The 16,633-nt window shown below is 29.5% G+C and overlaps 1 protein-coding gene across 1 annotated transcript; it reads right to left on the bottom strand.

Moving 5' to 3' along the window:
* Nucleotides 1–61: 61 nt before the first annotated feature.
* Nucleotides 62–3,603, bottom strand: LOC131619004 (protein CUP-SHAPED COTYLEDON 3-like). The gene is made up of 3 exons (XM_058890150.1): nt 3,254–3,603; nt 1,290–1,555; nt 62–757 (listed from the first exon to the last, which is right to left on the bottom strand). Exons 1-3 carry the CDS (start codon nt 3,420–3,422, stop codon nt 365–367), a joined length of 828 nt encoding a protein of 275 aa, XP_058746133.1. The 5' UTR covers nt 3,423–3,603; the 3' UTR covers nt 62–364.
* Between the last annotated feature and the right edge of the window lie 13,030 nt (nt 3,604–16,633).

The following is a 16,633-nucleotide window of genomic DNA, read 5'->3' as shown; positions in this document are numbered from 1 at the left end:
TATCTGTAAATTTTAACTCAACTAGATAACAAAATGCAAACAACTTTTTTTTCTTCTAGTAAATAAGAAATAATAAATATTTAATTATAAAAATACAAGATGTACATGACAAATGAATCACATTCACAATTCAAATTCCTACTAGAAATGATAATCAATGTGTATAACCCCACCCCAATAACTAATCACACTTGAACACTTGAAGAAAAAACCCTATGATCATGGAACAAGTAATCCCAACCAAGCACGTGGCTTACCCTTTGAAGCCAAACACTATGATCACATCACAAAGCCACAAATTCCCCTATCTTGAGAGATAACTAACAACCATGCATATATCTATAATATGTACACATCACACTTTTTATATCAAGACCATACTACTATTATTATTATCAACCTCGAATCTAATTCCTTCCAAGTTTGATGACTCCACACCATCATGATGATCTTCCAAATCCATGTCCCACAAGAATCCATATGCATCATCACATTTAGGACTAATTTGAGTAATACTACTACAATTGGTGTTTGTTTCCTTGGATAATTGAAGGAGATTCAACAAAGAATCATTTTGATTGTAATCATGAGTTGTCATGGATGATGACATAGAAGCAAATTGGTTATAGTTATAACCAATTGGCATTGTTTGGTTGGTTAAGGATGGAGCTATGGTTTCATACATGTCTTGTGGACTTATCTTCCCATTGTTTTCTGTTTTTCCTTTATGAAATACTCTACACAATACCCAGTCTTCCTGTAATCAATCAAATTTTGACCTAATTAGCAATAATAAATGTGAAACCAAAATATTTTGTTTTATAAACCGCATATTATCTATAGACAACTACACAGACTAATCCGTCAAGCTGAAGGTGATCACAATAAACAACAAAATTTTCTTTCAAGAGATTTAACACAGCTGGGTGTTTAGAGTCGGCCCAGAGTCGAGTTAGGTTCAAACATAGGACCTCAGGTTAAACTGAAAGAGACGACAAAATCCTCCCTAAAAAAATTTAACATTACTGCATGCAAATAATTGGACCGGATTCAAACCTAAAATATCTGGTTAAGCTGAAAGAGACTTTTATCATCTCATTCAATATTTTTAAAGAAGCTTTAACCTCACACCAGAAATATACGCGTAAAACATCATCTTTTTTCCACTTATGAATTATTCTATTCTATCTATCCAATTCAATAACTGACAACACCAAATCTCACCATCAAGTTTGAAATTTTATTGAAAGTTAGAAGAAAAGAAAAAAGTAAAAAACAGAGAAATATACCTTAGGTGGCATATGTGGGGTTTCCAACCGAAACTCATGCATGATCCAACCTGTTTTGATTCCATTAGGAGCTCTATTCCTATAGAACACAAGAGTTTTTCTCATCCCTACAACCTCACGAGTGATTGGATCATACACCGTTCGATCTTTCCCCGTCGCTTTCCAGTATCCAGATGTCGTAGCCCTATTGGTCCTAAAGCCTGTGGAATATTTACGGTCACGAAAGCTGAAGAAGTACCATTCAGTTGCGTTGAGCTTAGCCACTTCTGAAAAAGCACGCATGCATGAATTATAGATAATGGGTCAGTTTTAGGTACCATATGGAAAAACATGTGACTAAGGTAGGTAAAATACGTTGATTGATAGATAAGTATGTTTGTGTAATTAATTAGTTAATTCATTAATTAATAATTATGAAGATAATGACAAAAATAATTAGGTTTTTATTATTATTATGATGATCACCAATCCATGGCGTGTCAACTAGTTCATAAATGATATATGTGATTTTCAAAGTCATGTGAGAATTTTTATTTTGGGAGTTTTGATTTTTGAACATGTTTTGCTATTTATGTGTAATAGCGTAACATAGGTTTTTTCTTTTTTTCTTAACTTACACCTTTTTACAAGGAAGAAAGAGTTTTATTTTACAAAAAATTATCAAAAATTACATATTTGTATCTAAATTAGGCAAAAGAGAAATATCAAAATTACCATAAGCTAACTTTGATTAATTTCATAATTGTCTCTAAAATTAGAAACTACCTAGTTGATTAAAATACAATTATTAAGACACTTTTAGAATATTCACAAAACACACGTTAAAATTAATGATGATTATTCAGGTAAAATTATTGATGGTTATATTATCGTTTAAATATCTCTGTCATATATACATATACCGACGGATATATTAAATATATGATCGATATTTTGTATTTTGGCGATCTAGACCTCCATCGACATAAAAATAATATAAAATATATAATTGTATTTATCAATTATGGGAATTTCATTGAGTTTATTGAGTGAGCATAGGTTAATATAATTTCTAATTTTTATTTAATGTCATAGGCAAAACATAATTTGTATGTGAGAAAACAAAAGCTGTATGGTACACCGAACACATGTGCTTTCATGTATTTATTAGATATAGATACATGCACGAATTAGAAAGAAGAAAAAAGTAAAAATTCTAAAAATATGAAAAAATCATAATTGATGACGAATGATGTAGTAATAATTAATCATATGAAAAAAAAGTGTAAAGAAAATTATTCTGAAAAGGATGAAAATTAACCACACACAAAAAAAGTAGAAAATAATCTGATAAAGTAAAAAGCAAGAAGAATATATAGAATCTTCATAGTTCATAGCAGAGGTATATAACAAACAAAAAAACATCGTTTCAATTTTCATAAAGATCGTATCATTCATAAAAAAAAAAAAAATTAAAAATAATGTTTGGGACGCGCTTACAGAAGAAAAATATTATTTAAACAAAAAATTATTTTTTATATAATTTGACAAAGGACAAAAGCAATTTATTATGTAAAGGCATAATCATATGGTACCATAATCATATAATATAAAATAATTATTTGTTTGTATAAAGAAAAAACTGAATAATTTATTTATTGGATGAGATAAGACAAGTAGTGATGAAGAAGTTTCATTACTGTCCTTAATCAATCATTGAAAAACTGAACAATAAAATATTAACCGTAACGTAACTGTAACACCCCATAACCTATTTTCTTTTTTCTTTTTTATTCTATACATTCATTCTCATCTTTTTCTGATACAAAGACATGCAACCTTTTAAACAAAACATTGAAAAAAATGAAGAAAAAGTAAAATATATTTCTACTCAAAATGATTTCAACAAGTTAAAATTATCGAGATCAAACGAAGATAAATATGAGGAGACAGATAGATAGACAGAGAGATAGAAAGATTAATACCAGGTAGTTGCCATGGTTCGCATGTGTGTAAGTCGATTTCCTCTAAGGTACCTTTGATAACATTCTCATTTGTGATTTTCTTCAAAAGGTAATGAAGGACTAATTCTTCATCACTTGGATAAAACCTAAACCCGGGTGGAAGTGAAGCACCAACATCTCTAAGACCCATGATATTGTTTGCTAGTTAGAGAGAGAGAGATGGAGAGAGAGAGAGAGAGAGGAAAATCTAAGGAAGATATGTATGTTTTTGAAATTTTGGAGAGGTAGTGAGTTTGTGGATATATATGGTAGATGTGAGGATATATATAAAGTATAGAATCTATATAATTGAAGGTGGCTTGGAGAGTTTACTTATATTAAGATGTTATTATGTAAGGTGTATTTATATGGTAAGATATGGCTTTTAAAATTTCTTTACTACAAGATTCGGGCAGGGGGCATGCTAGGTGTAATTTTGTTGATTTGATATATTGTAGTACTGTTCAAGTTGCATGGCATACGGAAGTTTCATGAAATTATAATTATTGATATTCATATTACTTTACTCATTTTTCATTTTAGCTATGTGAAGTTATTAATGGAGCCCTTTATTTGATTGTTGAAAAAGCAGTCTTTTACTCGTTATCTTCTACAACAAGAAAACGTGTTTGTACTTTTACAAACATTAATGATTCCTTTATACTAAGAGTTTTATTTTGATTTTACTTGTTCATTTTGAATAATATATTAAAAACAAATAAAAAAATTGTAAATATGTAAAATTGGGAAAACCAAAAATTATTTTAACCTTTACAAGATCATCGATTGACGAAGAAGTTTCGAAAAACAAATGTGTATAAATCGTCTGAAAAAGATATTTTGATAGATTTTTACAATCTACTTGTTTTTTTTTTCTCACTAATATACTCTATTCTCTTTCTGTACAATAACGATTCAAGTGTGTCATTTGTTATTTTTTTTTTAATAAGATGTCATCTGATATTCTTATAGAGTGGTTCTAAACTTTGCTTGGAGATTTTTATTGTTTGTAATTTGTTTTTCTTGAGTGCTAGCATGTTTTTTTAGTAGCTCTCATTTTTTGAAGCATTGTTTATCTTATTTTTGTTTTTATTTTTTTTAACTTTTGATGCAATTCTTGTGTCGGTTACTTTCTTGATCACTATATATTTTCTATTTTTTATCTCAAATATATATATATATATATATATATATATATATATATATATATATATATATATATATTTATTTAAAAAAATTATGAATATAAAAACTAAAGTCACATTATCAATATAATTTGTTATAAATATATTTTTTTGAAAAAAATACAATAAAATAGTTTTACACCGTCAGTAAATTGTAACTGTCAGATTTTAAGTTATGTTTGACTTTTATTTTAATTATATATAAAATAATAATCATGAATGGTTGTGATGAAATGACAGTGTAAAATTTTTTACTATGACAGTGCATAACTATTAATCCCATTTTTTTTATTTAAAAAAAAAACAATTGTATCTTCCAATTAATGTAGTGTATTATCCTCAAATTATTATTTTTATTTTATATTCACGATAATGAAAAATGGACGAATAGATAATACGGCTATTTTGTTAAATTCATCATTCTTTATTTTATCACTTTTTTAATATTTACTATAAAATATTTGAGTGTGTTAAATATTATGAGAGAGAAAGAATAGTATTTATATAATTTAAGAATTTGAAAATTAAATCTATTTATTAATTCTTTGATGACGTTTAGTAATCATCTTTTCGTTGCATCTAGTTAGAAAAGGCTCTTGTCTCCAAGAAGTCAAGCAACGAGAACCTCATTGGCAGTAATCCGATTCTGGTTTAAGTTATCTAATCAGCATTCATATTAATTTAATTAAGTATTTATTTAAAATCTAACATAACACCATAATTAAAATATATGGCAGCCAATGGATCTATCCGTATCTTTGCAATTTCTTCTCTTTTAATTTAGCTAGCTATTAGAGAAGAAGTTTAATCTTTAATGCTTTGGCTCCACAAGAACACCATATAATATGTTTGCTCAATAAACGGCTCTGAAAAAAATAAGTCTATCCTTAATTAAAAATAAGATATTTATATATTAGAATTTGATCTAACTCATCTTTATAAAATCGATTTATAAGTTGAAGAGTGTCACTCTATATTGACTCTTTCAATGCTCTATCTTTAAGAAATATAGGACTTAATTAGAATTTTTTCATTATACCTCCACACAACCAACACTCTTTTTTGAGCTTGGTGCATGAATATAAACGGTGAGCGATCCATGGTCTTATCAATAAACTCTAATACTATATTAAAATTTGCCCTAACTCATTCTAACAAAATCGACTTATAAGATGAAGGATGTCACTCTATATAAACTCTTTCAATACTCTATTTCGATCTAATGTAGAACTAGAATTTTCCTAATATTGAAATCCTGATGTATTTAAAAGTATATACTTTCAATAACTAATTTCATCTAACAAATGTTTGATATCTGGATCAGATTCATATTAGATCATCCTTTGAATAAATGATGTTAGGTCTTAAGATGAATTTTTCTTAGAGTTATATCCATGGTGTTAATGTTGATGGATATTTTTTAGAGTTTACTGAGAATTATATATACAGTAAAGGGGGATCAATTCTTTTTAAATATTTAGGGCTTCTAGTAGGTAAGATTCTGAGGAGAGATGAGACCTAGGAGTCTCTAGTTAAGTTGATTAGTAACGGGTTGACTTCTTGGAGGAATAAGATAGTTAGTGTTGACAATAGATTGGTCTTTCTGAATTTGGTCATGACTCAATCTCAATTTTCTTTCTCTCTTTTATGAAGATGCTAGTGTCAGAGTGGAAGAAGATAATTGGCTTCCAAAAGTGCTTCCATTAGGGGTTTGGATTTCAAAGGTGGGGTTAATGTAGGTTGGGCAAAGTGGGAGAATTTGTGTTAAGTTATAAAGATGTGTGATTTAGGGGTGAAGAATTCAAAACAAGTTTATATGTCCTTTTTGATCAAGTGACACTAGAGGCTCCTGGTGGATCATCCTTTTTCACGCAGGGGATATCATTGTGGCTAGATATGATTCCTAAGTGGTAGGTTTTTAAGAGAGGGGGTTTCGGGGAATTGAGGTCTGATGAGGGTTTCTCCTTAGTGCGTATATTTTCTCTCAAGGATTGTAAGCTTGGTTAACTGACTGATTGATTTGCCTTTTCTTTTAACAAGGTGGTTGAGTATAGTTTACACACTTGGTTATTCAATGATGAGAGGATAGGAACGAATCGAAGTGTGTCTCTTGGGGGTTGTTCCTTATCTCTATGCAGAAGTATAAGGTCGTGAGTGGGATGAGTTCTTTGGTGGAGAATGTTTAAGTTTGGAATTTTAGGTGGAGGCTTAGTTTGTTAGTCTAGGAGGAGGAGCTTGTAGGATCTTAGTTAGTTCTTTCAGATGAGTTGTTTTTTTCGGGTAAAGAAGATACTTGAATTTGGAGTTTTGATTCTATTTGTGACTTTTTTAGGAGTTTAGGCATTGAGCATTTCTCTAGGTTGAGAAATGGGGTGGATTGCCGATCAATTAGGGTGATCTAAAGGGTGGTTCAGGGTTAGAAGAGTTGTGAACCTTCCAAAGATGTTGTCTTCTCCTAGTTATTGTTATTGTAGGATAGGCTACTAGACAAAGTCTGTTTAAGCAAAGTATTTTTCTTGTTTTTCTTGTATATTGTAGACTGAGGTGTAATGTTTATCTGGTTAAGTGGAGTCAATAGATTCTTTATTTATTTTTTTCAGATCTCCAACTCGTGGTTTCTAGTTATTGGATGTTTTTTTTCTTTCCTATATATATATATATATATATATATATATATATATATATATATATATATATATATATATATATATATATATATATATATATATATATAAAATTTGCTAAATATATGTTTTTTATAAAATAATATTTATTCAATTATCTGCATTAATTTTTTTTTATAGAGTGGTCTATTTCCTTCCGTACCGACTAATTCACCCGATAGCATATAGACTGAGGTGTTATGTTTCTCTGGTTAAGTGGAGTCAATAGATTATTTATTTGTTTTTTTTTTCAGATCTCCGACTCGTGGTTTCTAGTTATTGGATGTTTTTTCCTTTTAAAATAATATTTATTCAATTATCTGCATTAATTTTTATTTTTTTTATAGAGTGGTCTCTTTCCTTCCGTACCGACTAAGCATTAATTTTTATTTTTTTTATAGAGTGGTCTCTTTCCTTCTGTATCGACTAATTCATCCGAGAGCATTACGTAACCTCCGAAAGTTGGTCCTAGACTCCTTCGAACTCAAAACCTCAAAGGGAACAAACCCTTGAGACCCAAGCACCCTCCCACTAGGCCAACCCTCTCGGGTTAATTATCTACATTAATTTGCATTAATTGATATTTTAAAAATAATGATATTAAATAATTTAAAAATAATTAAATTTTAATTAATATATTGATCACATCTGAATAACTTTTTATTTGTCTAGAACAACTAATTACTATATTTTAAAATTTTTAGAATTCATTGTATCAAGGTAGGTGCATTTACTTGCAAATCATCCCAAAGTCACGTTTTTAGCAATCTTGTTCAAGCACTTTTGCGAGACAATCTTTTTGCATGCAAAATCTTTCTCAGTGACGCATTTATGAACTTTGCACAATTTAACAAAGTAGACGTTTGGCTCTATCTGTTTGTTTTATTTATTTTTGAGCAGCAGCCATAGGCGTATAACTATATCACACTCCAAAATTTTATCTTAAATTAAGATCCAACTGATAATTACCTGAACCATTTATTTTATTTTGTGTGCCCCGCTCAATATGGACAGCTCTAATATAAAAACAAAATAAATTAAATAATTCAGGTTAGTAGCTGGAATTTCTACAATTTAATTATACCAATCATGAAATGCAAGACCCTTTTATAGATGTTTCATTTTACATTCTCTATCCGATTCAAAATAGCGTAATTTTACGACAACAACAATTAAATTTTATTCTATTATCTAGAGTTGTTTACATGAGTCAACTTCCAACATTTAATATCATAAAATATCGCAAATTTTACTGCAGTCAGATAAAAATTTTTCTTTAGCTTAAGCGGTACATTTGCGTCAAATAAAATCTTTGAAACCCTCCTCCATTTTAGCCACCTAGTATGAATTCGATAGATTTCATCCCCTTTTATTTTTCCACCATTTTGTATTACGGACCCAAAATATCTAAACTGTATAACTTGAGTGATGATATGATCTCCCAAACTTTATATCTTTCATTGAATAAATTGTAGAAGTATGTTTTCCACTATCATTTATATCTTTTTCCTAAACTAAAATTTTGCCTTCTCTGTCTTTAAGATGTTTTTTATCCAAATCTCTTGTTTTTCTTTCTCTTCTTTTAGCAAACACACACACACACACACACACACACACACACACACACACACATATATATATATATATATATATATATATATATATATATATATATATATATATATATATATATATATATATATATATATATAAGGGACGACTCAAGTGAGAACACTTGGTTATTATGAGAAATGAGAACAATGAATCACGACCATTAAATTTTGATTTTGTTGATTTTAATGGACTGGATTGGTTTCTCTTTCTAGGATCCTTAATATTTATTTTAAATCAACATAGAAAGTGAAACCAATCCAGTTCATTAAAATCAACAAAATCAAAATTTAATGGTCGTGATTCATTGTTCTCATTTCTCATAATAACCAAGTGTTCTCACTTGAGTCGTCCCCATATATATATATATATATATATATATATATATATATATATATATATATATATATATATATATATATATATATATATATATCTTTCTCCTTCATTGATTCCTAAAGATCGGTATAATTCGTTAAAAGCTTGGACTCTTGCTTCACTCACCGCCTTCTTGACCTCATTCTTGATTTTTTTATACTTTTCTTTTTACACCTGGACCATTCTTATAATTCGTCAAAAACTTTACTTTGAAATCTTTCATTTCACCACCACGATTTTTTACCCATAGGTGCAAAACCTCTTGATTCTTCAAATGCCACCACTTGATCTGTGACGTTTCTATGGGACTTTTTTTTCTTCCCCCTTGATTTTTACATCCATAGTCAAAATATTATATATTGTATAGTCAAACTCTCTCCTAAAATAACTTTACAACTTAAGCAAATCTTTCTATCTAACTTTAAAAAAAAAAAAAATCTATTTGAGAACATGTCACTCCACTTTTAGATGTGATAAGATGTCCATTTCCTTTCCTAAATTAGATATTTGTTATAGTAAGATCTAAGGCTAACGAAAAATTTTAAGATGAGTTTACCCTCCGCATTCACCTTCCCATGATGCATAGGCTTAAAACCTCTTAGAACACTTCCTAAGTAGTGTAATTTTAACCAAAAAATTATTTTAAAATAATTTTTTTCACTTTTTAATGTTGAGTCAGTTTTTTTAATTTATAATTAATATTATTATACTATTTTCAAATTTACACGTATCTCTTTGGAACCACTCAGAGGACTAATATAAACACATTCTATACCTAAATATTTGAAATATCTAATTTTACATAACACATAATGCTCATTAGATAATCATTATATATTGTAAAGTGATAATAACTATTGAAAAAATTCATACACAATTGTAAATATTTTTTTTTTTTAAGCAAGAAACCATTATATTAACTCAAGAAGCAAAAAACAAACAGTACAAAAACTCCCCCATCATAGAAAATTACACACCTATTATAATCTAGCTTAAGTAAAACAATGGGTTATTGCTAAACTCAAAGAAATTACAATTGGTACGCATAATTTTCCCGATAAAAGACCACCTCCAAATAAGAGCTTTACAACTCCACACAACATCTCTAGAGTTCCCAACAAATTTACTGGGGTTGTCAATATAAAATTATTTTACATTACATTCTCGATAGATCTCTTTTTAATTATTTATATATAATATCAAATAAATATCAACAAATTTAGGATAATACGTGTAGTGGGTCATAGAAGATCTGGGTCTACTTAGGAACTAATTATTACGAGTCCGTGTTGTAATCCATCTAGCTTATCTAAAATAGAATTTATATTCTATAATTTTCCCCCCTCTTTGATTTATTTAAGAGTGATGGAAACAAGTCGCAGCAATAATATCATATATAAAGACAAAATCAATTTTTGTCACAATTTGTATCATCTAAATAAATGATAATAATTATAAGAGTATATTTGGCAGATGATGATCCATTGGGAGGGTCCCTTCTCCTCATTTCTTCAACTATTATATCATTCAAATAATTCCAAATCTGAAAATGAAAAACACTTGTTCCAACTATTTAATCAATCATAAGATTCTCACACGTCATTTTTTTATATATTTTCGGTATTAAACTTTTTTATTTATTTTCATTTTATGCATAATGAGCTCAATGAAGTAAGAAATGGAGCTGGTCTTTATTCTCTTGAGAACGTGAATGTGACAAATAGGGAAAAATGATGATAATTAAATGGTAAAACGACGTAGCATGTAAACAAGAAGAATATACTTTCGAGATTACTTGTGAAATTGGTCACTTGGAGTTTTCGTGGTCATGTGATGGAACATTTTTTTGCCATTGCAAGAAATGTGTAATGTGAACAAAGTGTGGTCCATAGGGTGAAACTTTGTAGAAACGATTAGACTGTTTTTTTGAAAAGGAAAGTGTGGTCATTAATCATCCAATTATATGTTCCTGTCGGAGAAATAGTGTCCATGTAATTTTTGATTAAACTACGTAATAAGCATTAGATCCATTAAATAATAATTATTACTCCATCCGTCCCATAATGAATGATCAATAACATAAAAGTAATGATATTTAGTACGAACGAATTTGAACAAGAAATACAAGAATGTATATGTGTGATTAATTTAGTGAATAATTTTTAATTTATTATACATCAAATTTCCTTTTTAATATGAATCATGAAGTGGTTGTGATAAATAATGATTGAGATTTATTCTTGTTTTTCTTGTTTTCAATTTTTCTTACTAATAAGTATTTTCCTAACATGAATAGTGATGAGAATAATTATTTGAACAATAACGGTTAACATTGACATGAGCGTGAATAACGCATGACCAAAGTTTATTAATGATATATAAAATGTTGATTAATATTTTTTATTATTTGGTTAATAATAAAATTTTATATGCATCAATAGTACTACATGGACAAAGTCGACTAATGATGCGTAAAATATTGGTTAATATTGTTCATTATTTGATTAATAAACGCTTAGATATTAAAAATGTTTTTTAGTAGTAAAACAAAGTTGATTAATAGATGTAAATATTTGTTAAAAAAGTGAAGAAATTGATTAATCACACAATTTTATATCGGTCATCCTTAATCTTCAAAAAAAAAGTAAAAAAATAAAAAAAGAAAAGTTATATTTTTTAAGTAAAATAAAATAAAATATTTTTATAATAAAACACTATTTATCATATTGGTGAACAGTAAATACGGTAAAATGTATGTTTTGGTGTAAGAATATCATTATTCTGTTAATAATTATTAATTTTGATGATAAAATATATGTTTTGCTTATTGAAATCTTGGATTAATAACTTTTTGTCATGTGTATTTAGTTTAGGGTTAAATAAGTTTTTGGTCCCTCTAAATATTCTAAATTTCATTTTAGTCCCTCCAAAGTTTTCCTTCAAGAAATCATCCCTTCAAAAATTTTCGTCTGAAGAATTAATCTCTAACGTCAAATGCCACTAACGCCTGCTTATGTGGCAGCGCACGTGGAATAAATGATTTATTTTTTTCTGAGTTGGATTTCATTAACTTAGGTAGCATATAGAATTTTAATTTTATTCATACATTTGATGGTGAAGAAGATGAAAATGACATTTAACCACAATAAATATTTTCGTTGTGAAGTCAATCACAAAAGTGTCAATGCCAAACATTACTTACATGGATGTCAGACACATATTTTTAAGGGTATTCGCGGTATGATTTGGGCGATTTTAACGTAAAAAATATCCGAACTGCAAGAAAAAAATTGTGCGGTTCGGGTTGCTTTTAGAAATAAAACCAAATCAAACCAATGCAGTTTGGGTTGGTTCGATTTTTTTACAAAAAATTATTTAGTCATACATACACATATGACAACATAACTTTGTATTCAGTCATTTATGCGTTATCAAATAACAAAAAAATCTATCATATTTAGATAACAACTTTACATTTAATATACAAAAATAAGATTAGAAAAAAGTGAAATAAAAAACATAAAATAGTATCATAAAACAATATCAAAAACATTATAATGAAATAGAAAAAAGAGGAGATGAAAGATTAGAGAAGATGAAAAAGAAAGAGCAGAAGACAGGAGAGATTAGATAAGAAGAGGAACATTAAAAATATAATTGGAAGAAAGAACAATATAATTAAAATAATAAGATGAAAAAGAAAGAGCTTAAGAGATGAAAGACTAGAAAAGAAGAGGGGACGTGTACTTGGAAAAGAAGATGAGAAGAAGGCGCAATACCGCTAGGAGAGATTTGAGAAGACTTAAACTGAAACTTTAAGTGTGGAGAAGAGAAAATCATTCGTAATCGTAAGGCTAAGGCATAATATATTTAAATTTAAGTTGGATATAGGTTAAGAGAAGTTTGAGGGTTGTAACATAATGCAGTTTGGTTCAGTTTGGTTTGGTTTGTAAAATACAAACCGCAAACCGAATCAAACCGCACGGTTTATTAAAAAAATGATTCGAACACATCCGAACCAAATGCGATTTTTAGAAATTTTAAAGTAAAATCATAACGCATAAAATCAACCCCCATCTAAATTCCAATAACTGCATTTTAGAGTTTTTTTTATATATGACCTATTCCCTCGGTTGAGCTAGCATCTGAGAGAAAAACTATTTCCCAAAACATTTTTTTTAATTAACCCATAAGGAACCAAGAGAAAGAGGGTTAATCGTTTCATTTCATTCCTCGTTAGTAGAAAAAATAAAAAAAAGACTCTTCTCCTTTCTCTCTAAAATCCTAATGGTCGCTGCCCCTTTTTCCCTTCAACTTCAGCTACCAATAGAAAAACAAATGAAATTTTTGTGCTAATCATATCTCAACCTTCCCTTTTAATCAAATTGCTCTTCATTTTGACCCATCATCTTTGACCACCCTCTATCGTTTTTGATCACCGCGATCACCAATGGTGCTCCCCTCTATTGTTTTTTCGCTTTATGTACCAAGCGTGTTTGAGGTTCAATATATCTAATTTTAATTTAATGTATGTGTTTTTTTTTTCTACTTTGGTTTGTTCTCTTAAATGGGCGACACAAAATGGATGCAAGATCTTATTCTTCATTTTCAAAAAACTCTTCGTTGTAGTGGATGCTCTCTTTTGCATCGCCACCATTGACAACAACTAACTACCCAAGTATAAATTCATTTCCTTTCCAATTTGTTTTATAAGAAAAATAAGAATTAATAAGCGGCGTAAGGGAAGCACAACCCATCAATACAACACGAAACCAATATGAAAAACGGCAACAAAAAAACTAACCAAAATAAAGACTCGGAAAGGAATTTCAATCCGACCAAGAGGAGTCGTTACCCACCCTATTCCCTAAAAGGAACCAATCCCAAGATATTAATTTAAGCATACCCAAACTATCAAATTTACTCAAAATTCCCCCATAAAAAATAATCAAGTTTCTACAATTCCAAATCATCCAACAAAAAGCTAACTCAAACAACCAACCTAAATCACAATTAAAGAGAGATAAACAAGATACCTCCAACGCTTGCAATCGAGCAGTAATTGATCCAGAAAAAATCAACAAGGTCCACACGAAGCCACCGAAAAAAATCATTCCACTTGACAACCTCCAAAAAGATGCTCCAAATCTTCATCTAGCAAAAACCAAATAGGGCAAACCAAATTATGAACACCCACCAAAATACCTCGCCTAGCCAAATTCATTCTAGTCAGAAACCTATTTAGAGTCAATATCCAACCAAATAAAGCAATTTTAATTGGAACTTTTTCCCTCCAAAGACTCTTAAAAACTTGCCACGAGTATGATCCAATTCACCATTCGAATTACCAACCGACCAAATGAAATCATAGTAAGACTTAATGGAATAACTATCGTTATGCCTCCACCACACATATAAATCTACCCGATCCAAAAACGGTTGGACCGAATGAAAAACCAAATGAAAATCCAAAGGAGGCGCCAAACGGTTGAAGGGGGACCAACCAAGAAGAAATCTGGTTGCCAAACCCATCCATCACCTGACCAAGAACCCAAATCTGCCACTTTAACATGCTCCGACGAGGAAGAAACAAACAAAGAAGGAAATTGAAGGGGAAGAGGGGCTACCCCAATCCAATGGTCATGCAAAAAATTAATAGTATTACCATTTCCAAGTTTAAACACAATAGATGCCTTGAACTAATTCTCCGCCGAAATAGTCTCCGACACACCAACATAACAAATGTCGCGCCACCAAATGGAATATCTCTTAGAGACATTAGTCGCACAACCATTGAGCATGCTCCTATTAATGTCACCATACCTATAAAAAAGAATGTTAGTCCAAAAGGAATTATCCTCATTTAGAATCCTCCACTTCCATTTACTAAGAAGCGCAAGAGTGAAAACTCTGCAATGTTTGACTCCAAACCCCCCTTTTGTATTTTGGTAAACACACTTTATTCTAACTCACCTAATTGATCTTCTTACTCTCTTCCACACTTCCAAAAAAAAAACTCTTTGAAGCATAATTTTCTCTTTAATGAAAAAATAGAATTAAAAAGGACCATCCAAACCCAATAGATAAATGCTTATTATGCCAACTCAAAATCCGACGTTTTAACTTTGAGACCATAGGTTTCCATACCTCCTTTCTTCTTGGATTCACACCAATGGGGATGCCTAGAGAATTGAAAGTTGTTGAACTAAACTTACAATTAAGGAAAGTAGCCTCCACATGAATGAAATTCCCCTCCAAGTTCATTCCCATAAGCCTACTTTTGGACAAGTTGTCTCGAAGCCCGGAAGCCAACTCAAAACCTCTAAGAATTACCTTAATGCTCCAAATATTTCTCCAAGAATCATCACAAATCAATAAAGTGTCGACGGAAAATTGGATTTTTTCAAAGTGGGTTTGATCATCCACCCGAAATTGTAGGTCATTTGCTTAGTTATGGAAATTTTTATTTCCATAAGGCTATTATGCTCTTATGGCTCACTTTATTCACTACTATGTTGTTTTGATTCACCTAATGTTGGATATGATTCTTTTCATAGATCACATGATAACGTTTTCCTGTAACTCTAACAATGTCTTTTGTCTTAAATTCCATTTATTTGTCAATTTTCTCATCTTTTATAAATCTGAATACTTTTTTTCTTATGCAGGTATATGCAACATGTTATCTGGAGAGAGTTTTTCTTTTATATATATATATATATATATATATATATATATATATATATATATATATATATATATATATATATATATATATATATTATATTTTTTATTTTAAATTTTTAGTATCATGCACTTGCTATGAAGTTCTTATTGAATCTAGTGGTTCTACAACCCGTTCTTTTAAATATAGTATTTTTCCTTTTCAAAAACAAGAACAAAACGACCATATATACAAATCAAAGTTTTTATAATACATTACTTTTGTAATATTTTTCTATGAATCATAAATAAAAATTATACTTGTACACGTTATTGTTCCTTTTTAATTAAGGTTATGTTACTAAAAACAATTTATAACAAAGTATATAACATTTTTAAAAAATTATATTTTAACAATGTGTTTCATATCGGTTGTGATGCTAATCGATTTGAAAAGTGGTCTACTATCCCCTATCTCCATGGTTAACAATCCAAATCGAGGGGAAAATGGAGGACATCATCTTGGTTCACAGTTCATCAGATGTGAAAAGTCAGAGACTTTCTCTCAGATAAACCTTAATCGAGGGGAAAACTGGCGCACTTTCTAATTTTTTGCCTCGGCTAGTGACTCGAGGGAAAAGTGACACAATTTTCATAACACCTTATGTTACCTCGACGCTATCAAAATAAAATTCTTTTTCTAATCAAGGTGAAAAATAATTATCATAGTATTGTTACCTCTCTTCTTCCATTCCTTTTAATTTCTCTTTCTTCTAGTATTAATATATTATAATAGTATTATATTATTTCTTATCTATCATATAAGAAAAGTTTCAGCAGCCTCAACCTTCTATTCTTCCAAC

This window comes from Vicia villosa, linkage group LG1, assembly GCF_029867415.1.
Source record: "Vicia villosa cultivar HV-30 ecotype Madison, WI linkage group LG1, Vvil1.0, whole genome shotgun sequence".
Classification (NCBI taxonomy): Eukaryota; Viridiplantae; Streptophyta; class Magnoliopsida; order Fabales; family Fabaceae; genus Vicia; species Vicia villosa.
The sequence above is the reverse complement of the archived record's forward strand: the minus strand, read 5'-3'. Positions and strand labels throughout refer to the sequence as shown.

Excerpts from the sequence above, each read along its gene's own strand:
- LOC131619004 (XM_058890150.1), bottom strand. The coding sequence starts at position 3,422 with ATGGGTCTTAGAGATGTTGGTGCTTCACTTCCACCCGGGTTTAGGTTT. Across the intron at positions 1,556-3,253 it reads CGAACCATGGCAACTACCTG|AAGTGGCTAAGCTCAACGCA; the intron begins GTATTAATCTTT and ends GTGCTTTTTCAG. Across the intron at positions 758-1,289 it reads CCCCACATATGCCACCTAAG|GAAGACTGGGTATTGTGTAG; the intron begins GTATATTTCTCT and ends GATTGATTACAG.